This window comes from Limanda limanda, chromosome 9, assembly GCF_963576545.1.
Source record: "Limanda limanda chromosome 9, fLimLim1.1, whole genome shotgun sequence".
In the NCBI taxonomy this organism is placed as follows: domain Eukaryota; kingdom Metazoa; phylum Chordata; class Actinopteri; order Pleuronectiformes; family Pleuronectidae; genus Limanda; species Limanda limanda.
In genome coordinates, this window is record NC_083644.1 from 26,647,743 (window position 1) to 26,670,534 (window position 22,792).

General features: G+C 40.1%; 1 protein-coding gene across 1 annotated transcript in view; it reads right to left on the reverse strand.

Annotated features, from left to right (window-relative positions):
• The window catches only part of LOC133010375 (inactive N-acetylated-alpha-linked acidic dipeptidase-like protein 2), a 310,384-nt gene that overhangs the window by 112,696 nt on the left and 174,896 nt on the right, over positions 1–22,792 (reverse strand). Inside the window, exon 11 of the mRNA XM_061077932.1 lies at positions 8,576–8,722. Within this exon, the coding sequence (XP_060933915.1) occupies positions 8,576–8,722 (147 nt within the window). The remainder of the gene's footprint in view (positions 1–8,575; positions 8,723–22,792) is intronic.

A 22,792-nucleotide genomic window follows, 5' to 3' on the forward strand; every position in this document is an offset into this window, starting at 1 on the left:
AGAGAGTTCCGTCGCTACCAGAAATCTACGGAGCTGCTGATCCGCAAGCTGCCCTTCCAGCACCTGGTGAGAGAAGACCGACCTGCGCTTCCAGAGCTCCGCTGTCATGGCTCTGCAGGAGACCAGCGAGGCACGCCGGGTTCACACCGGACGCTGAAGCGCCGGGCAGCGCTAATAATATCACCCGTTGACCCAGTAGTATAAAAGCATATAGTCACTTGTTGCTCCAACATTAACTGCAACAGCGTCCCAATTTAATTTCATCCATCTTCAAGAACTTCTCCGCTGTTCTCTCCGTTCAATGTCGGGTGTCGAGGGTAAATTACGTATTCTCCGCCGCCCCCCCTCTCTTTTTATCTTTATGACTGCTTGTGTGTCTGTAGTGGATGGGCAGAGGGGGGCATTTAATAATGTGATCGGTAAAATTGTTAAAATTAAAACTCCAGGACAACAGAAGGGGAATACAAACTATGGGATGCATACTTTATCATTTATATCATATAAAATGTCATCAATATCGTTTAAAATCATTTTTCAGTGTGTTTCATGGAGCGATACGCTCGCGTCAAGCGCAAAAAAAAATAGACTCGACGCCGAAACGATCGTAGCACGGCGCTAGGCAGCCTTGGCGCAGGGGGGGGGGGTCCTTCAGCCTCCGGTGGGGCCGGCACAGAGGTGGGAGTGGATGGGAGCCGGACATCCAGCTGGCCCGCCGCATCGGCGGAGAGAGAGTTTAAACTGCTGCTGCTCCACTGACTATAACAACGCGGCAATCATACACTTAAAAAATGCAATACAAACCGGAAGTATTCCAAATATTCAGAATACGTTACTCAGATTAGTTAATGTAATGGAATACGTTACAGATTACATTTTTGGGCATGTATTCTGTATTCTGTAACGGAATACGTTTTGAAAGTATCCTTCCCAACACTGTCCATATCGCAGCATATGGAGAAAGGTCTGCACTTACGGTATATTATGTTTTTGTAGTTGTAACAACCACTTGAAGCCCTTTCCAACATATTTTCATACATACTTTTCACACACTTTTCAACCAACCCAAACTATAAGGAAAAGACAGGACTGTAATCCCAGGATGTTTTGCTACTGAGAGGGGGTCCCGGAGCTCAACAGATCTCACAGAATTGTCTCAGGCAGCTTTGAGACCTGCAGCATTCACATCTTAGGGAAACATTCAAAACTAACTTTCAACCCCCCCCCCAAAAAAAGGAAATTTAAATTTAAACTGCTTATTAAACAGGTGAGGGCAGACTGCAGAAGCTGGTTCACTGTGTTGTCTTTTTATGCCACAGAGAACTCATTTTACAGGTTACATTGACTCAAAGGAGTCAATTAATAGAAACAGTTATTTGTGGCTTCTCTTTCTTTTGTCAACAGGATTTGAATTATAGCCTGTCTAGCCTGTTAAGAATTTACTGGCACATGGGTTCAATTCTACCATTAGATAATTAACTCTTGCTGATATGGCGCAGAAAAAGATATTAAATAAGAAGCCAGGGAAGCATAATTTGTTGTTGACCTGGATCTACTAAAAAGCAGTCATTTTGCAGAGCTGTGTTGTATACTCTGCTATGTTTCAGACAGCACTTAAAAAAGTTTAAACTCTCTGCACACTCACAGAGATAGTTTTTAGTTCACCTGGCTGATTAGAGCCGATCAGGTTGAAAAAGGGTGGAGATATTGAGAGAATGTATGATGTTGCAGAAGACTGAGAACAGGTCAACAAGTAAGGACACTGGAAGTCAGTCATATTTGGCAGTGGTGTCATATTTAACGCTGTACAGGAGCATAACAACACAAATTGAATGACCAAAAACAATCTATAAGATTTAATCAGTTTACACTTTAAGAGGCAGAGGAAATTACAGCTAACCAAGTAGAATCACCACTAAATTCTGTGATCCTTCCAATTTGCACCTCACGTTACTTACAACACATTTTACTTTTTTGTGTCAGATAAACAGAAATCAGAAATCCAATATTATTATTTTATGTGGCTTTTACTATGCTTATGTCAAAATGCTAAATCTAAATGTGTTATTTTCTAATTTAGCCCTCCGCAAATAGTCCAGTGTCCTACAACTAATTCCCCTCAAACACATACAAAAATGACAAAATTAACTTGAGTGGAGCTGTCAGTCAAACCCAATTTGTCCACCACTACTAGTCCTGAGAACGTGTCTCATCCAAACACTGTTGACTATAGATGTACAGAGGCAGTAGGAGGGCAGGTGTCACAGCTATGGTCCTCCGATTTTTCAGGACTATTATTGTCTCTAGAGAGAGCAACAGTAATGGCCTTCAGTCTAAATAGAGTACATGGACGTGTCAAAAAATAAGATCCGTCTGGCTCTGTTGATCCCGTGCTATCCCCACCTGCACCTGAATGTGGCCGGGAACCACAGAGCAGCCAGGATGAGGAGATGTCAGGTATTCCTCTCACACCTCAAAGCCTGTCTGAAGTTCCTTTCAGCTCCCCAAAGCCAATGCAACTGCTAGATGACATATGTCAGAGACGACTCCCACGCCTGGCACCAGCAGGATGAAATCTTGCTTCCAGATTTCTGTGCACAGTGGGGAAGAAAGACACACGGGAGGAGCTCTTCGTGCACATCTTAATGATTAATGATTATGGCGATATGATGGTTATAACGCTCATCTGCCAAACTGTCTTCAAGTCATGCCATTGTTTAATAGCGTGGATATAAACTTTTGTGCATTAAACAGGTTTGAAATTGCAGATGACTCATCTCATCTTATTAGCAAAACTTACTTTGTCAAATGATTGCAGAGTGTGAATAATCACAGGCTGGTGTGATGACTGCACGGCAAGGAAAAGTTTCATGAAGTGAGAAAAAACAGATGCTACACTGGCAAACAAATGTTCGACGAACCACACTCCTGTCATTGGCGCTGTGGCACTGCTACACAACATCTGCTGGTTTCCAGACACATTACCAGCACTACGACTCTGTTTACTGGTCAAATGAGGATGAATGGATATAATTACACACACAGTAGATCGCATATTTTGGAATAATTAACAATGCTGAACAGAGGCAGAAATTGCTCTAAAGGTGACCATGTGGTTGAGGCCATATGTACAGGCTCAGATAGATTACCTTAATGAGTTCAGTGTGCAAACACGCCTAATTATTGCCTGTGTCAGCCCTAAAACAAAAGGCCTCTTTGTTTTTATTAAGAAAATCACTCAATTCATCTCATGTTCCTAGTAATCCATTCGAGTGCACTCACAGGGCAGATTCACAAAATTTGTGTACAAATTTGATTTCCATTCAAACTTTCACCCACTGATGGATTAAGACCACTGAATCCACGGGTTGTAAGACCTCTGATCTCGCCATGAAATAAAAGCAAACATGAAACAATTTCATCAGATCACTTTGCTGGTTCCTCCAGCAGCCCCTGGGGATGAAACCCAACAAAGGGATGTAGTTGGCTGGGGATATTTCAAATGTCATTCATTTATAACATGTACATAAACTGCTTAAAATATTTTACTGGCTAAATCTGCTTCAAAATCTACTGTCACCATTGTCCAGATGTCGTAGATTGAATACAGCAGGGCTCTTTTTTTTGAGGAAAAGCTAAAAATCGGGTGAGTATCACAGTTCTGCTCACTACTGCTTAAAATAAGAACCAGTTACTGTAACGGTACTGAAAATGTGTCATAGTAGAAAAAGCAAAGAGCAAAAGGCAATCTGTGTTACTGAGGGTAAGCTGGGCTAAATATTCCAGAAATTTACAGCTCTCATTTTTCTATTTCTATTTTGAGCTCCATTTATGGCCTTAGTTGTGACCATAATGACACAAAAACATGAAATAATGATTATGTAAGCAGGTGCTGATATATCTAGCTCTCAGCTTACCATTTTGGCAAAAAAGGTAAGCCTGTTTAAAAAATCAGTGCAACATAAGGTATAAACAATGCTACACATTTCTGTGACAAACAATAATTGTCTTTACGTTCCGATAATGCAACCGTAGTTCATAAAGATCATCCATTCTGTGGCACTATGAAGGAGTGTGGTCCAGGCGTAATTCTGATGACACTGGTGTCAAAGTTTACAGCTCCACAACCTAGATAACGTGGGAAGCTAATTTTTCTAAATTTTCTAGTCGCCATCTTTAAATGCAGTGCAACAAGTGCTCCTCCAGAATGCTGCATATTAGAGATGAGCCGGATACTCGGCTGAAACGAGTATCCGGTACGGATAAAGCACTTTTGCCGAGTACGATTATTATACGAGTAATCGGAGTCATTATCTGTGCTCGGACTGAATGAAAATCCACACACAGCATCACAGCGGTCCTCCCGTCACACACGGCTCTGCTCACTCACTCACTCACTCACAGAACAGCTCTCTGTCTCTCAGTCACTCAGGTTCACTGCGCATCGGGACTGTTCCATAGGCTCAGTCAAGGAAGCAGAAATGATTCGTTCATTTCCCGACTGGGTCTTCGGGTACGAGTCTTTGGAAAATTTTTCACGAGACCTGCATTGGCTCAGTAGAGGAGCGCTGGAGATGCGAGGGACGTTCACTGTCTCCCGGAGAAGTGAACGCTCTGTGTTTTTAGTATGGAAAGACGTGAATTGTATTTGTTCACGGGTCATGGTGACTGGTTTTGTTGTTTTCACTTTACATTTACACTTACTTTACAGTAAAGTAAACCTCTATTAAATACAGTACAACATGACAGTTTGTATGGTTTGAAATTGTCATTTATTATCACACTGGCATTTAATTATCACGGCAAACAATTACACTGCACTAAACTTTAAGTGTTAATGTAAGGTGAAAATAGCAAGGCCAGTCTGTGTGACTTGTGAACGAATGTGGATCTTTCTGTGCTGGGGACACAGAGTGTTCGTTTCTCCGGGACACAGTGAACGTCCCTCGCATCTCACTCAACGCTGGGATTTATAAAAACAAACTTGACGGGAAAATGTGCGTATTTCTACGCAAACTTAGACCCTCCCGTACGAGCGTTTTGGGGAGATGGGAAAACGGCGACACAGACGTGAGGTGGTGAACTGCAGCAGATTATTGATCCAATTCATAATTTACATTAAAACCAACAGTTTTTCTCGCGCGACGTATCTGCTCCACACGAGCCTTTTAATTAAAAAAATATAAAACAACTTTAAGCAAATGAGGTCCAGATTCGATTTAACAGCCAATTTACGTTGCCGAGTCATTAATAGGTCTTAATAATATCTTCTAACACTGTGCGTGTATCATCAGATCGCTGCAGTGAACGGGACTGAGCCAGAGAGCGCACAGAGCGCACAGAGCACAGAGCGCACTGGAGATTACTTATAAGAAATTAAGAAACTTTCCTAATAATATCCCAGAAGAGGTGAGGATCCACTGATGTGAGGGAATCGGTCCGATGCTTTAAATAAATAAATACTGCCGTGACACCGGTGCGGGGTTCTGCTCGATGTGTGCATGTGAATGGAAGAACGAGGAGGAAGCGATGGTTCAGCGATCTCTGATCTCACACAGTGTGTTATCCACAGCAGCAGCAGCAGAGTATCAGTGTATTTTCTTTATTAGTGACATTGCTGCTGTCCCATAAAGTCGCTCTTCACCTCCACCTCACTAACAAACACCTCGCTGTCAGTGTCAGAAAGTTTCACTTCCTCTTCACATCGCTTGATGCCGTGACTCTGTCAGGACTCACGGTGGAAACCCATTGGTCAGCAGCATCATTTAATATTCACGCTGTGCTTTGCGTTGACCATTTATGGTTGAAAGTGGGCGTGTGGAGGGCGGATTTGGAGGCAGATCCACGTACGAACGTTTCCAAGTGGACTGTGATTTTTAAAGCGAACATTGCGTTCAGTTGTACGTGCGCACGGTTTTATAAATCGGAATTATCTTTTGCGTACGCCATTTCCGGATTTTGTTCGTACGTACACTTTTAGTATGAATCCTACGCACTCTTTTATAAATGAGGCCCCTGGTGTGGAAATAAATTTAAAAAATAAAAAAATCATAAAAAAATTTCAAAGTTAAAAAAGAAAGTTATGTTGAACCAGCCCACTTCCGGGTTAAATCACACCCACTTCCGGGTTAGGCCCCGCCCACTCCGAGTACGGATACGGATAATTCATATGGTTAACAGATACAGATACAGATAATGCTGTACTCGCTCATCCCTACTGCATATCTGTAACATGTCATATTTGTTAAGGTTAGCATAGCCTGTGATGGTTAGGGCCTAATGTGATGAGGTTTAATTGGACCCAAAATACAAACGCCCCTGAGAGGGAGGCAAGCTCAAGTAAGAGATGAGCAGCTCATTAAGTGTGGTCCTATGCTCTATGTCTATTAGATATATGACCTTTCACCTTCCAGTTGAGTTCATCATCTAAGATACACACCTGTGTTTTCTGTATTCTCAAGCATCTCAGGGAAGGATGTGAGTCCTGACTGGCCTCAATGATATGATATATTCACTTCTACTTTTGACCCTGGATGCAGAAATATTTTTGTAACTTTCTAAACAGGGGAAACACATGCATTCTATTGCATGAGACACCTTTATTGAAATTGTGTTGTTTGGGAAAAACGTACATCATTTTTTGATTGAGCTTTTTAATGTAATAAAGAAAACTGACACAACCTGACAGTAAAAAGGAACATGTCCTTTTGCAACAGTGACATTCCATATAAAGATATTCCTCTTTGGATGGTTGTGAAGCTCAACAGAGAGATTCACTCATTTCCCAGCCACTCAGGTGCAGCCATATAAATTAGGATTTTGTTCAATAATTTAAGATGACAGATGGCAGAGCTTAATAGTAAGGCTACATAAGTTAATCGGCTGTAGAAATGGAAGTCGGCCAATTAAAGAGAAGATGAATATCATATTTTCAGCTGAGATGTTTCCCACAGGTTTGTTTGTACCTGCCCAGAGACAGATGGAGGGTAAGTAGCAAGTGAATCTGGAACAAAGCAACTCTCCTTTTTGAGATTAATGCTTTTGCACATGATCCCAAATACATGTAATTAAACCAATGAGGCCACAATCAACACCCCAGGGGGTTTGCAACATCATCAGTGCATGAGCAATAATCCTTGATAGATGCTGGCCGCGGCACTAATATTAGTTTGCTGCTTTAAAAGAACATTTGGTTAACATCACTGTTAAGACTGCGGTCATTGTTTGTCTCTTTGTTTTATTTTGTGATTTTCTCTACTAGTGCATGTTGCCATGCATGTGGAGTGTGAGATGAATGGAAACAGGTCTGTGCCAGGATGGTTTTGTGACTGGTGGACTACGGGGAGTCCTCAACTCATTGAGTTAGTATTTGTTTGACAGTAGAAGCGGACTGCTACTTTATTTGTTTTTTGATTATAGATTTTTTTCAATAGATTATTCCAACGTTTCATTTCAAGATAGGCATGTTTTTTTGCTAATTTGAAATTTAGTCCAATCAGAAGGACATAGGTTATTTTGTGAAGTCAATAAAAAAAGCACTATATGCCCTATATGCCCAATAAAAAAAAGCACTATATGCCCTATAACATATATATATATATATATATATATATATATATATATATATATATATTTATGTGTATGTCTCTGTCAGATTTCCTTAAGTTTCAGAAAAATAAATGAAGCACTCCTGGAAATGGGGTCATGCACTAATGTTTTTACTACTGCAGCTCAGCCTAAATGCTACTGAGTCAATGCTAATGTATGCACACAGGACTTTCCCCTAATACGGTCAGGCATATTTATGAATCATACAGTTTCTAATTCAATTTTGTGTTTTGTCTCTGTAAAATAAAGCCTGTGCTTCGGATTTCACACTCCACTACCTATTATTTTCAGGTTGTGATGATGCCTCGAGGGCAGATAAACATCATGAAGATCTCTCGCACTAATTAAGCTCAAAGTTGCTGTCCAAGCACAAAGTTCCAAATTTGAGTGGGCTGACTTAGCTTCGGCTAAATCTCTGCGTTTCCACCCTAAGGCAGTAGTACAACAAGCATCAATACTGCATTTTTAATAGAAGTAAATGGGGGCATGCATAATTTGTAAGCTGTGTGATGTGTTATTTGTTGCTTGTATAAAGACATAATCCATTTTGTAAAAATAAAACCATTAGTCTTCTATGCTGCAGATGGCTGTTATCACACCCAATCCCCCAACATGTCAGAACTGGACAAATTACTGCAGTGGAATAATGTGTACTATTTGTCTTTAAATAGGAGACTTGATAGGTTAGTGACTGTAAGTGTGTGTCGTCTCTGAGAAAGTTTTCACTTCTAATTAAGATCTGAAGATAAACAAATGGTGGCCTATGGCAAACTCAGCAGATTATTCAAAAACGGAAAAAAAACATAAAAATACAAAATACAGCCTCCTGAGTTTGCATGAATTAACAACTCCCTGTTTGCACACCTTAGCAAAAATAATTCCACTTCAGTAATGAGAGGGTTGTCAGACAACATAGTCATCAGTGGGCACAATGTGAAAGTGAAAGTATGTGAAGCAGGTCTGAACATACCTCCTCCGCTTTGGTCTGCTCGAAGGCAAACTCCACGGTGGGAACAGCCAGTTGGTTGGCGAAGAAACTCACATCTCCAGGCAACTGCAGCGAGCTGACGTTGGGTCCGGGGCAGTTCCCACCACGGATGCAACTCAGCAATTGTCTCTGGCAAAGAGGAAAGAAAGACAATAGGGAGGGAGACTGGGATTTAACAGAATACAGAGGCTCAGAGGTCAACAGGATGCTGCCATGTTAATGAATTAGATGAGTTACAGGGGTCGCTACATCTGCTCCGTTAACACGTTGCCACAACTGGCTGAGATATAAGATCAGACTCAACAGTTTCACAACAGCAAAATTCCCTGTGTGACAACTAAAGCATGAATTTCTGAATTACTGAGCGGATCGTGGTGTTCTTGGGGAATTCATTGGATTTATTCAAGCAGGGCCCCAGGATTGTAATTATGTCTGAGTGCGTGTTCATGTGTGTTGGTAAGTAGAGGGTTTTTATACTGAAAACATTTTTTTCGACATGTCCAATGACAAGATGCACAAGATTAATTTCTTAAGACAAATCTGTCTGTCTGTCTGTCTGTCTGTCTGTCTGTCCGTCCGTCTATCTATCTATCTATCTATCTATCTATCTATCTATCTATCTATCTATCTATCTATCTATCTATCTATCTATCTATCTATCTATCTATCTATCTATCTATCTATCTATCTATCTATCTATCTATCTATCTATCTATCTATCTATCTATCTATCTATCTATCTATCTATCTATCTATCTATCTATCTATCTATCTATCTATCTATCTATCTATCTATCTATCTATCTATCTAATCAACACTTTCACACATCTGATGTAATTAGATACTTGGTGTCTCTAAAGTGCTTTGATTACAATAATATAACTGGATCAACAGTTTAGTAGCAGCGCTTCATTCCAGCTCACAGATAAACTGTGAGGCAGAATGTTTTTTTTGAGGGAGTGTGACAAAAACATGCAAAATGTGTCAACCACGACTGTGCAAGAGGCATAACAGGTTTTCTTAATCAGTCATGTTGGCTCCCCTCCCCAACCTTGAGAGCAGAGTGTCGTTCAAGCAGAAAAAGCAGAATGTCAAACACTTTCCGTCATATATATACTTTTCCTTTAAAACCATTACAACGTTGAAATTGGTACTTGAAAATCCAGCATGTGGACAACTTTCTACTCAAAAGTTGGGATTCATTAAAATGAAGCCTTTACTGGACTTGTAATATTTATTACTTGTGGGGATGAACAGGACCTTAATCACTCACTGGTATGAGGCAGATACTATCTTCTGTAGTTTAATGTAAGTATCAAGGACCCTTAATTAATTCCCTATAAGTAATAGCATCCTAGCTGGCAGATAGTGGCAGGTTTGTTTTGGCTACATATACGATGGGCTCCGATTAAGAAGGTTCAAGGGGCAAAAACATGTTTTGTGAGTCCAAAATGTCCTTGCCGACCCAAATCTAAACAGTTATTCCATAAATCTAAGGGACATTTGTGCCACATTTGAAAGGATTCTCTGAGGTATTCTCAAAATAATGTATTTACAAGCCAAAAAAGGTCACCATTACATTGACCTTTGACCATCAAAATAGAATCACTTTGTGAATGAGCCCAAGCAAACTGTTGTACAATATAGTATAGTAGAGGTATCATATACACAAGGCAAAAATATGTGACAACTTGACCTTTAACCACCAAAATCAAATCAGTTAAATGTTCAGTATTTTTCTACCACATTTCTTATGATATTATATTCACATGAATGGGACAGACAGACAGTCCAAAAGCATTATGCCTCTGGCTATTGTTGACGCTGAGTCTATAAAAGGCACTGAGTTGGGGGAGTCGAGTCATGGCTCGGCTTCAACAGTGCAGGAGGCTGACGACAGCTGAAAAAAGTATTTGAGATACAGCAGAACGCCTGAACATAGCATAATTATGACTGCAGCAGAGGAAGTAGGATTGAATCTGTGTTAAAGTCTTTGCAGCATTTAACCTGTTTTTTTTCTCGTGGTTGTAACAAAATCCCTTGTACTAACTGTTCAAGGAATTTCTTAGGTCCCTGATCCCCGCAAATCATATACAATGTTCCAGAATTGATTTTCATAATAAGCACAGCACCCTGAGGATGTCCGACATGACGACGGAGGTCCTGCAGCTTGTGGGCTCCACGTTTCCTGAATGTTGAACCTAATCAACACTCAGATCACTTGTCATAGACCAGCAAAATTGCGCTAAATACCATATCATGCTGAATGAAGACGAGGGTGAGGTATGAGCGCTATTAACATTTGGCATGTGGTTAATTACACTATTCATGCTTTGGTCACAGTTCCTCACAGCGAACATGCAGCTTGTCACCCGGAGCAACTGCTTTCTAGTGTTATTCTTAATTGAAAGAACAGCGAGGCTGCTGGACCGACATTGTTGAGACCAGGGTGGGTAGAATGCGATCAACGCCAATCAACAGGAGGCTTATCCCCAGCAGCCACATCCGCTGAGCCCGTCTGCTGTCACCACATTCTTCTGTCACATTGCATTTAATTAGTTTCCTGTTGACGACAGAGCACTGCCGCTGTCCGATCACCCCCGTCGTCAGAAACATCACTAATGAATTTTTCCGTAGGCTGTTGCTCTCTGAACATCAACTGCTGCTGTGAGATGGTGCCACTAACTGACTAAAGGCCAGCTAACCATACCTTTAACCTTGCCTCACCTTGACAGTGTGCACATCAGTGCCGCAGTCACATCTCTATCGTTAAACTTGCACTTTTTTTATTCAGTTCAGCTAAAAGCCTGAAAGGACAAAAGCATTTGCACACATATCAGTTTTCATGAAGTGCATCTCATTACGCACGTATGCCTAATTGTGGAAGTTAACAGAGTGGGAATAAGTGCTTGTTCATGTGGTGTGCATGATTTAAAAGTTGATTGAATTTGCACACAGAGGACAGACTTCACAATGTTGTTTGCCACATTCAGCTTTTATTTTTTTACTCGGCCAATTAGTGTGGAATCCATGGAAGGAGCCGTGCATGAAGCCTGTAGTGTTTAAATCCAAAGAGGAAATTAGGAATTTCAAATTTCTGGTTAGTTTGGAGAAAATTAGAATATACTTTATAATTAGTGGATTACAGAGAAGAAACCACTGTGCGATTAACACAAGTTCTAACGCTAATGATATGAGGAAAAACAAGACAAGGCAAATCAACCTTTACTGAAATGCATGTGCAGTCAACATTGTCCTATACAAATAAACCTATATTTTAAAACGGGTCACTTTGTGGTCAAATCAACATAACACTGCCCCCCACCCCCCTTTTTGAACACAACTGTCAACCCACAGTTATGGCAATGCCCCCAGGGTGGACAACACAATCACTGAGCACAATGCGTAAAACACTTCATGGGAAAGACTATATGTCTTTGTCTGAGCTCTTGAGTCAAATAAAGTCATCTCGAACTATGTCACTCAAACGTTCATGTTTGACAGTTTACTTGTGACCTGTCAAACATGAAGAGTTCAACATTATGAGTCCGTTTGTTAGTCAGTGAGAAAGCGACCAGCCCCTCGGTCACACTAGCCCTAACCCTACCATATAGAAAAAAGTCCTGCACAGGAACAAATATTACTTCTGATGACAGTTCAGTAGTGACGATGAACAAATCAGCAATAAGATCAAATTGTTGGATGGATAATTGTCTTAATTGTTATTTTTGATATTATACATATCAATATAGCTTTGCACCAGTGTTTGGTATGTACATATATAGTGGAGTAATATTGTCCATTTGGCTGCATCTGGAATCGTACAGTATATTTTTAGAGATATTTGGATCTGATAAATTCGCACCTGTCACATTCTGACTTGACAGACAACATGCATGTGTCTGACTGATGTATTTACCAAATCGTAACGTAAAACGCAAATTCTTCTCGGGCTATTTTGATCATTGATCTGGCTTATACTTGTGTAATTGTTTTCGGATAGTGTTTTTTGTGTTTTCTCTCCACTACTATCGGTAGTCAATGTTCCCATAGTCCTAAATGCCCCATATTCTGAAGTAGATGCCATCATCAACTTGGCAGCTTTGTGAACTAAAATAATACGTTATATTAAAGAGGGAAAAATGAGGATTGTGCTGGTGTGATTATAAAACAAAGAAGTTACACTTCGATCTCACCAAAAAGTGAGAGTTCTGCGGAAGGAAACAGACCGAAATAAAAGGAGAGTAGCCTGACTGTTTGGAGCTGACAGAAAGGTTACAGGTCCCCTAATACCAATCAATCATGGTTTGAATGTCACAGTCCAGTTGCTGACCATGCTCTTTCCTTTATGGCCACAGTTTTCCATCTTCTAATTGCTACTTCCGGCAGGATAATGCTAACTGGCAGAAAGTAAAAGTTTGAGTGAACCTCAGCTGTGAATCCAGTAGAACTGTGTGAATGTGTTTGGACAGGAGATGATGTGCTGTGATGTCACCATGGAGCAGAACCTCAGGGGAATGTTTTTCTTGTTGAATCCATGTCACAAAATACTGAGGCTGTTTTGGGAGCAGAGGGGGGGCACTACTCAGTGGTGTTCTTGATAAAGTGCTCTGTAAGTGTAAGTATATATTGGAAAAATAAAGCACATTCAATTCTCAAAAAAGTGAGGTTGAGTTTTCAGTCTGTTTAGTAAATGTAGCAATCTGACAAATCTTTGTGTAAAGAAGGTTTCTGAGTGTGGTTGGTGGAAAAAGTAAATTGAGAATTTAATTTACAGGAACTTTAGTTTGTATCACCCCATATCATGAAGCGTAATGTATTAACATTCATATTTATTATTCATTATTTTTGATTATATAATTGGACATATTATGATATATTATTATTTGTTAATCATTGTTATTATGTGATGGAAAACAAATTTGGATGCAGATGGAAATGCGCCGGCCAGATCTCGGCTTGTTCCAGATTAACAATATTATTATCAGGCCATTAAAGGTCAGAATGGTGTAGAAATTAGCACAAGACACAGTTAAAATAACTTGGGAAAATATACCAACAGTATATGTATTATTGTTTACAGCAGAATGATCAACCACACAGATCTCTAGAATGATTTTTTCCTCCTGAATTTGCAATTAGTAAAAATTGAGGGGTAGAGAGAGGGCAATAATTATAAAATGATCTAAAAAAATTGTAAATACTTGAATCCCCTTAGATTAAAACAAGATTTATAGCTAAAACCAAATTCTCTTTCTCAGCTGCACACTGGTGGAAGTTACATCTTTCTGGTTGTTGCCAAACAGCTTCTGAAAAAGCATAAACTACTATGGAACCACATTTAAATCTACTAGTTCCACATTTTCCAAAACGAACAAAATTGCACACATAAATGCCACACCCCTAAACATCTTTGATTCTTTTCATCAAGGTCATTTCATTAACTGCAGCAAATGCTCTAGAGCTGCACCAAATGTAATGTTCTTTTCACTGATCCATACCACAGCCTTCCACCAAGTTTTGTTGTTATGTGTCCTGTAGTCTTTGAGTAATCCTGCCAACTAACAGACAAACAAACAGACAAACAAATGCAATAGCTAGCCCACACATGTGATGCTCAGCTGAAACCTAAGTGAAAAAGAAAACATAAAAGCAATACCAGTGCAACTAAGTCATTCCAATTAAATTTCCCTGAAGCAAATTCTGCAACTCTTACCAAGCTAATAATATTACGTTTATCTCAACTGTATGAAGGTTTTAAGCCTTTAGTTTGATGTTGTTGCATTGGATTTCACATATAAGTGAATTACACTTAGCAGCTTTTGCTTTAACTGTATGCAGTATAACTGCATATCCCCTCCTCTGTATTCACTGGTCGTGTTTTCTACTGGGACACTGCTGCTGAACCAAGATATTGGATAATCTTCATTTAAACTCGATTTGCATGAATGACTGTGATTAGAAAAAACAACTACCACCACTGAGCAATCTAATTTGCAGGCAAGTATACGATTGGACAAGCAATGACTGTCCACCTTGTATCCATAAGTAAACAAGTTTAAACAATGTACAGTAGTTTCTCCCATGGTCAATGCTTTAAAAAAATACTACACTGCTGCTCACTATAGATGAAGCCATTAAATAATGTAAATTAGTAAGTACATGGTTCTGTCTGTAGCAGGAATGTGGACTATGTATAGTAATACATCCGGTATTTGTCTGCATGTTGTGATGAGGGAGCTCAACCCAGGAATCACTTTAGCAGTGGATCTGTGTTCCTACCCGATTTGGTCACAAGCTCTGGATCTGTAGTAAGACATGATTGCGACAAACAAAATATTATTTTTCAAATTCGAGAATAATGTCAGTTCTATATTTAAAGCTGCAGAAGTCTTTTGAGTTGTTGGAGGACTGGATCCAATCCCAGCTGTTGTTGCTGGGAGGTAGGGCACACCCTGAAGGCCGGCACATGGTTTTGCAACTGCGGCTGCGGCTTTTCACGCAGTTGTGTCGATGGACTCGTTGTAATTTATGGTTCTCCAAGGGTTACGCGTGTTGCAAAGCAATTCACCGCCTGAACACTAGGTGGAGTAACGTTTTTTGTCGAAGACGACCTTAAAGACCAATTCTTTGTGTGTGGCAGTTGTTGTCGACTGTTTATTTACTTGATAACGACCTCATAAACTGACCATGACTTTCAGCCATGTGAATAAAAAAATCGAACTGTTGCAATACTTATTTGGTGTTTCATTTACATACAAGTTGCAAAATAAGTAACCTTGTCGTAGTTGGACTTCTCTGCATGTCGTTGGACTGTTGGAGGAAGCTACAGTGCCGTAGGAAACCCAAGCAGACACAACGAGAACATACAAACTCCATACGGAATTACCTTGCTATAGGAATCCATATTTGTATGTATATATGATTTTCAAGCTCTTTGGGATAGTTTGTTTTACACCTGGTATTTATTCTGATCTACCTAAGCTTTATGATGGTCACCTGAAGTCCAGTCAGACCTCATGCACATCTCTGGCTCTCTGACTGTCATAGCTTTGGTAAAGCCATGTTTACAAGAAAAAAGAATACTCTGGACTCATAGTTCCTGCAGACAACAGCGTTTCCACCACTGTCTAAAGACCATGGAAGATTAGGAAAATTAGGAGAATTATCCGGCATTACACGCCCAACTCCAATGATTCATATTATTCAATAAAAGTACCACCCACCAAGCAAGGACTTTTAATTTGAATGAAGATTTCCTTGGAACTCAATTACACCCAGATCTCTGAAGTGGAAACGCACCAAAATTCTGTAAAGGTTCCAAGTTCCTGGCTGTATATGCTGTATTTACATATGTAAATGTTTCTAAAACCAAATGAAAGTTCAATTTAAGATTGTCAACCATACAGTGTGAGTATGCAAAATAATTTCTCTTGGCTGTTATATTCTCTGTGGAAAAGATAAGAACAAAGATTAAAAGAGCATTATTTCTGTGTTGGATGATGGATAAATATATCTTAACCTTTCACCCTTGTTTTCATGAGAACGAGGTTTTAGAAAATATAGAGCTCTTCAAAGAAATGGAGGTCAGCTCAGCATAGGGCATGTCCTCAACCCTTCAAAGGCCCATGCTGCCTTTGAAGGGTTGAGGAAAACGATTTAAAAAAGAGCTTCAACTTAAGTCACAAAGTGGGATCATATCCAGAGATAAACTATCGTTCCATCAGCTAAAGAGAAGATTCAAAGGCAGGACGTCTCTTCTCCATTACCTCTCAAAGCAGACACAGGACATTAGAGGAAAGTGTTGGAGGGGGAAGAACATCAACAGATGTGAGGAGTGTGTTCTAGAGAGAGAATTATAAAAAAGAGAGGTGTAAAAAAAACGAGTTGAAATAAGAGGACAGAGAGAATAAGCAAGTGCCCAGGGAGAGGAGGAGTGAGCGAGAGCAGAGAGAATGGGTAATTTCAGCGTGTCGTGCCACACCGGGGATCAATATTTAATTTCTCTGTCTGCTATGATAAGAAGGGTGTGAAATCATCTTGAGTTCTCAGCCATACCACTCAGTAACTCTCAATCTCCAAAATTGTATGTGTTACAGTGACCATGTCAAATCAAATGAAGTTTCTATTCAACTAAACTGTAACACCAAAAAGATTTTGTACGAAACCAACTGCGACCAGATTATGTGAAGCAAAAACAATGTGGATTGCTCCCTGGTGGCTGGCTGCGGTATCAGTCTTAAACCTTCACCCCAATGCAAGTTCTAATAACTTAATTATTGCATTAAAAACGTGGTGAAACATCATGATTGAGAGCTGAGACTGACGCACAATTGGTGGAGTGTCTCAAGCGGACATCTATACTGCAGCTCACCACCAAGATCACTACTGCAAAGACTCATTTGTGTAAGATTGCATGATTGATTGAAAGGAGAGTTGACTAACAAGGATAATGTGATTTTAAAAGATGGTAAAAAATCTGGTGTAATCTGTCACACTGGTGTTGTCATGAGTTTATTACCTGTTGGGAGTATTACCACACTGAGGCATTCCTCGTGAAGACGGGTCATCTATCATCTGTATGCAGTCTATGGTGGATATACATTTATATCAATATCAATGTAATCACAGCCTTTGCCTTTTGCCCAATCACCATCTTTCTGTCGCCTTAACCAAAGCACTTTTGTTGCCTAAACCAAAGACAGGACTCCGGATGGGAACCCCAGTTCTGGTGGAACAGTTGTGTGCTGTGTACACCCACAATCTACAGCAGCCATCCTCCTGCTATCCCTGCTGCTGTTAGTAAATGTAGCATGTCATTCAAAAAATATGCCGTCTCTGAATATAATCCAGCCAGTGATTAAGTTTTCTACATTTACTACATTTGCTCCTAGTGTAGTTGTAGAGAAACATAATTGACAATATTCTGAAGGATTTACACTTAAAAGCTTGAAACTAGACAATCATCTGGAGAGAGAAAATTGAGTGTATTTCCACTTGAAAGAGGCTGTGTTTGTGTTAAGTTTTGGTTTGAGATTTTTTAATGAAAAACACACAACCCGAAACGTGAATAAGCTTACTCACAAGATCTCCTCCTTGGAAAGAATCTCCCCATCAAGAACAGAGTGGAATTTAATCACTGCTCCCATTTTCTAGAATGAGCTTGTGTAGCCCCAAACTGCTGCGGCACAGCAAACGGGCAGAGGGCGACGGGGAGCGTGGGTGTACTGTAATCAGAATGCAACATCGACGAAGTGCCTAATGACAAAAACAACTTTGCATTACGTTTGTGATGATAATAACAATAATTCCGTTCCAGACCGCGCTCTTTGGAAAAGCCATTTGCAGCTGTTCAAGTGAGAAGCATGTCCCAGGCATGCAGAGTGACTGGGATATTAAAGAAAGACAAGAAGACACAGAGACAGAGAAAGGGAACGAGCAGATGAATGATTCTTGAACCACTTTAGCTGCATATTAAAGGAAAACAGCGTCATATAAAGTAAAGTTATCATATAATTTAGTTTTTGCTAAATATAATATAAGCAACTTTCCAAAATGTATAGACCCATGCGTAAGGGCGTCCTATTCAAAATTCATTCTGCAACATGTCGGTGACTCCAAAACGTAAAGCTAGAGTCATAAATTACATGGGGTTGGAGGAATAAGAAGTAATGCAACAGGTGGTGCCCCCCATACAGAGACCTGGTCTCAGTCTGCAATCACATGAGGAGACACAAGCTTCGAACAACCTGCGTATAACTCTAAAAATAACTTTAAAAACAAGTGATGCTGTACATAGACACAGATTGACAGGGAGGACAATCGAAGGAAAAGGTTTCTCGCCTCCCGAGTTTCTTGACGGTCAAGACCACACTGGTTCCCGGCTGCGGGCACAGGTAGCTGTCTCAGCCAGCGGTTCAAATGGTGTGTGTGTGACAGAGACAGTAGATGTAGAGCACGGATTCCCAAAGTGTGGGTGCGCGAGCTGCCTCTAGGGGGTGCGTGAGAGGTAACATGTAATGGTGCTCACTCCCCCTAACTCTCTCTCTCTCTCCTGCTGCAGGCTGAGCCACCTGCACTGCACTTGAAAATCCTCAAATGGATCATCTTTTTTATCCATATCTGTTTCTGAGCCTATGCATGTGAAACCGGTCGGGATGTAGAAGGGGATGCGTGGCCTAAAACGTTTGGGAACTGCTGATAGAGGATAGGGGATGTCTCTAAATGGTGGACAAATGGTGGATTTGGAGTTTAGTTTCAACATAGATTTGAAAAAAACACTCAGAAGCTGTTGCTGGTGGCCCCCCACATTTGATCAAAGTGTTAATCCTTTTAAAGTATAAATTTCATAACGGAGCGACAATGGTTGAATCTCACATTGTCCCAGAATTTTGTGATAAATGTACTTCACCAAAAAACAAACAATTTAATTAATTTAAGCTGGAATTTGTTTGGGGAATTTTGACATTGTGTCAGAGGATTCATCTGTTGAATCGTGAAGGAATAGTCTAGTTTGGTGAAGTGATGATGAAATGTATTGTATTGTATTATTTGGCTTTTTAGCCTTTTGCTCCTCAAAGGTTATAAATATAGGTGGGCAGAAGGCCACGAAGAAACATCAGTTTAATTAACACCTGAATTCAGATGCTATATGCTTTTCGAAACTTGAGGACAGGTTGGCAAAGGATGAATTCAGCCGTTGTCCCCTAAAAACCCAGAACAATATGTGAAGGTTAGAAGTTTAGTAAAATGCTGCCGTGACTGGTTTTTAAGCAGGGTCACTATTTAGCATGAGTGCAAATACAAAATGAGTAATATGTAAAAAAAATAAAAATAATAATTCATGATGCGTGTGGTTAAACAGATGGAAATGTACAATATGTATAAAGGAGCCAAAGAGTCAACACACAATCCTGTGTGTTTACATTCAAGTATGTGCCATGAAAATCTAATTAGATGGTATATCCCCCTGAGATGCCTGATCTGTTTGCGAACATGCTCCCCCCCACTCACAGTAAATAACTCCTCTGTGCTTTTCTCTCCTAGCAACTGATCAAATGATTGCTGAGTGGGTTAAAAGCCAACCTTGCAGAGAAATTGTGCACTTACGAAATAGACATTGATTAATCTTCGCTAAGAGCAATAATGCATATTCTGAGGCCAAAGGTTATACAAAAATTAGACTGTAATCTGTCTTTAATAGATTTAGGGGCCATCTATTAAGTAGGCATGAATCTCAAGGAACTCCAGCTACTCGACTGAACCTGCTTTAATTTCAAAGAGTGTGACATCTGCAGACCAGAGCAGCTACAAACTGCCGCTGGATGAAGGTGTGATATGGCAGCACCAGCCACAAATAGTAACTGTGCTCATTCTTCTCCTTACACGCATTTTCATATGTGTCCCCTTGCTTATGTTGCTGTCGCTGTAATGTGAAACCGTGATGGAGGGACCACAATGACGGCCACATCAATACCAGCTGAGGCTGAACGGCGTCTCCCTGTGATTATGCAGAGCCTGCTGCAGTCGCACAATGCCGTTCCTGACAATACGAGAACTGTGGTAATTCAAACATATTGCCGACAGCGTACTACTTCAAACATTATGCCAAGTGTTCTGTCGAACCATCTTGGATGGCTGCACGGCCATAAAGTCGGAGACTCATTCTGCTGATTTATCATCAGCTTCTTTTCCCACAGGTTTTATGTGGGGAAACATAAATTAGACATATAAATTAGACTTCCTTGCATATTCCCTAATGTGGATGATGTTCATATTTACCATTTACAGTGTAATTCAGAATCTGGCCTATTGTCATCCCATCGTCGTGTTTGAAAGCCTGTCATGGTGTCATAATTCAATTAAAATATCAGCCGTTATGTTTCCAGTGAGCGCATACGCTAAGAGCTTGCACGATAGGATGATTTGTCACAGTGAATACAAATTGAGTTTGAAATACACCATATTTGGCAACATGCAGCGATCTATGGCATTTGAGATATGCTGCGTGGATGATCTAAATTATTCATGGTTATTGTTTTGGGGGAGCAGCTTTTATATGAGACTTTAGTTATGATTAACAGTTTCAGGTTGAAGAGGTTTGGCACTGCTATGTGCATGCAAAAAGGTTTCGTCAATGGGTAAGCATATGTGTCTTTTAGACTGGGGACAATGGGGACTTATCCCCATAGTAATATATGTGGCACTTACATATCTATGTTCATGAATTGCAAATAAATCAATGGTTATTTATATATGTGGAAAATGACAATTATAAATGTATCAAATCCATTTAAATATTTAACGGTGGATGTAAACAGTATGTTTGAGAAGCACAACAAATGGGGGTGTCGACGTAGATGAGCATTGCAGTAGGAGCTGCATGAAGCTCTCGTTCGTCAGTCAGAGAACAGCTTACATACAGACCACAACTGGCACTTCTTATTCCCTTCACTCCGGAGGGTTGCTGGTTATTAACAAAAAAAAAATGTCCCACTGAGGTCCCACAACAGTTACGGCTTTTGTGTGAACATAACATGCGGGCAGTCCGTGCAATGCTCGGCAAGTGTACGAAATAAACTACTCAATCATTCTGAAGCCTTATGTCAGGCACGACCTGGGTTTGCATTAACATGTTTTGAATGGTTCTCGCTTGCTCAATACTACCCTGTGTCACATGCAGAATGTGTTGCTTATAGCAAAGTGGGTTACGGATTTCAAAAGCTGGTTGAACATGTAATCATTTATTACCCCAAGCAAGGGCTAAAGTCACTATTTCTCAGTCTTAACCAGATATTGAAAAATACAAACTTGGACCACACAGTGGCTCTAATCATTCTTTACTTACTTAAGAGAATTGCAAGTGGGGTGAATTCAAATTATCCGGGTTTGCCATTTTGACTTCTGTAACCTAATCTGTTTTGCACATTAGATTAAGATATTATACATTTTCTGTAATGCTTAAGATGTTTTGTATTTTGAAATTAGCACAAATTCATAATAGCATTTAAATTTATATATATATAACCCTTGCCGTTGCTGCTGACCAGAGACTATGATTGCAGCAGGACTGCTTCACTTATAGTATTGAAAAAATGTTTACCCTCATCGATGCTGCTAAAAACTTTAATCCTGATGATGTTTTCCTAACACTTGACATCTGTTGCACTTCTGTCCGTCCTGGGAGAGGGATCCCTCACATGTGGCTCTCTCTGAGGTTTCTACATATTTTTACCTGTTAAAAAGGTTTTTAGTAGTTTTTCCTTACTCTTGTTGAGGGTTAAGGACAGAGGATGTCACACCATGTTAAAGCCCTATGAGACGAATTGTGATTTGTGAATGTGGGCTATACAAATAAAACTTGATTGATTGATTGATTGATTGCCTATAAACAAACTGGAGCTTTGGTGTCCCAGATTACCCGTAACCCGAATTCGCCCTATGCCCTATTTATGGTCTTTGCTCTAAAATACAGGACTATATGTGAATATTGTATAACCACATGGGTGTGGTGGAGAACGAAAGGGAGAAAGTAACAGGCAGAAGATGAGGGTTGGAAAGACACACGAGGAAACACTTGTCCACTGCAGCACAAAGCTGTAGATGATTGAGGAAACGCTGTGACATTAATATGTTCCTCAAACTGTAGCACGGATTCAATTGATCACTCTGGGTATAGACCGTGGTGTGGATCCATCAGACACTTGTGTGTAATGGGTAACAAATTCAACTTTTGATTCATGGGGAGATAATTAAGGCCACCAGTGTGGTTAGCAGGAGCGTGTTTCACAGCTCATCAATATATCATCAGCGGTATCTACCTACAGTGTGTGTGTGTTCACCCCATCGTAACAGTGGCTGGGAAATCTCTAATCACATTTATCAGCATGCCAGTGGATGGGTTATGATATGATGTATGCGATGAGCTTGTATATACATGGGCTCATAAACTGACAGTGACATTATTCATGGAGGTTTGATGATGACCCAGAGACTCATAGGGAAGGAACCGCTAAACGAGAATTATTGGACGGTTCAGAGTTGATCACTAAAATCTATGAAAATGTGGTTTGTTAATATCAAATGTTTATGTTAATATTGAAGTTTAGAAAAAAAGGATCAACAACTTAAACCTAAAAAACTAACCACACAGCTATAATGAGTTTTTCATTCATTCCTTGATGGTGCATGGGAATAAA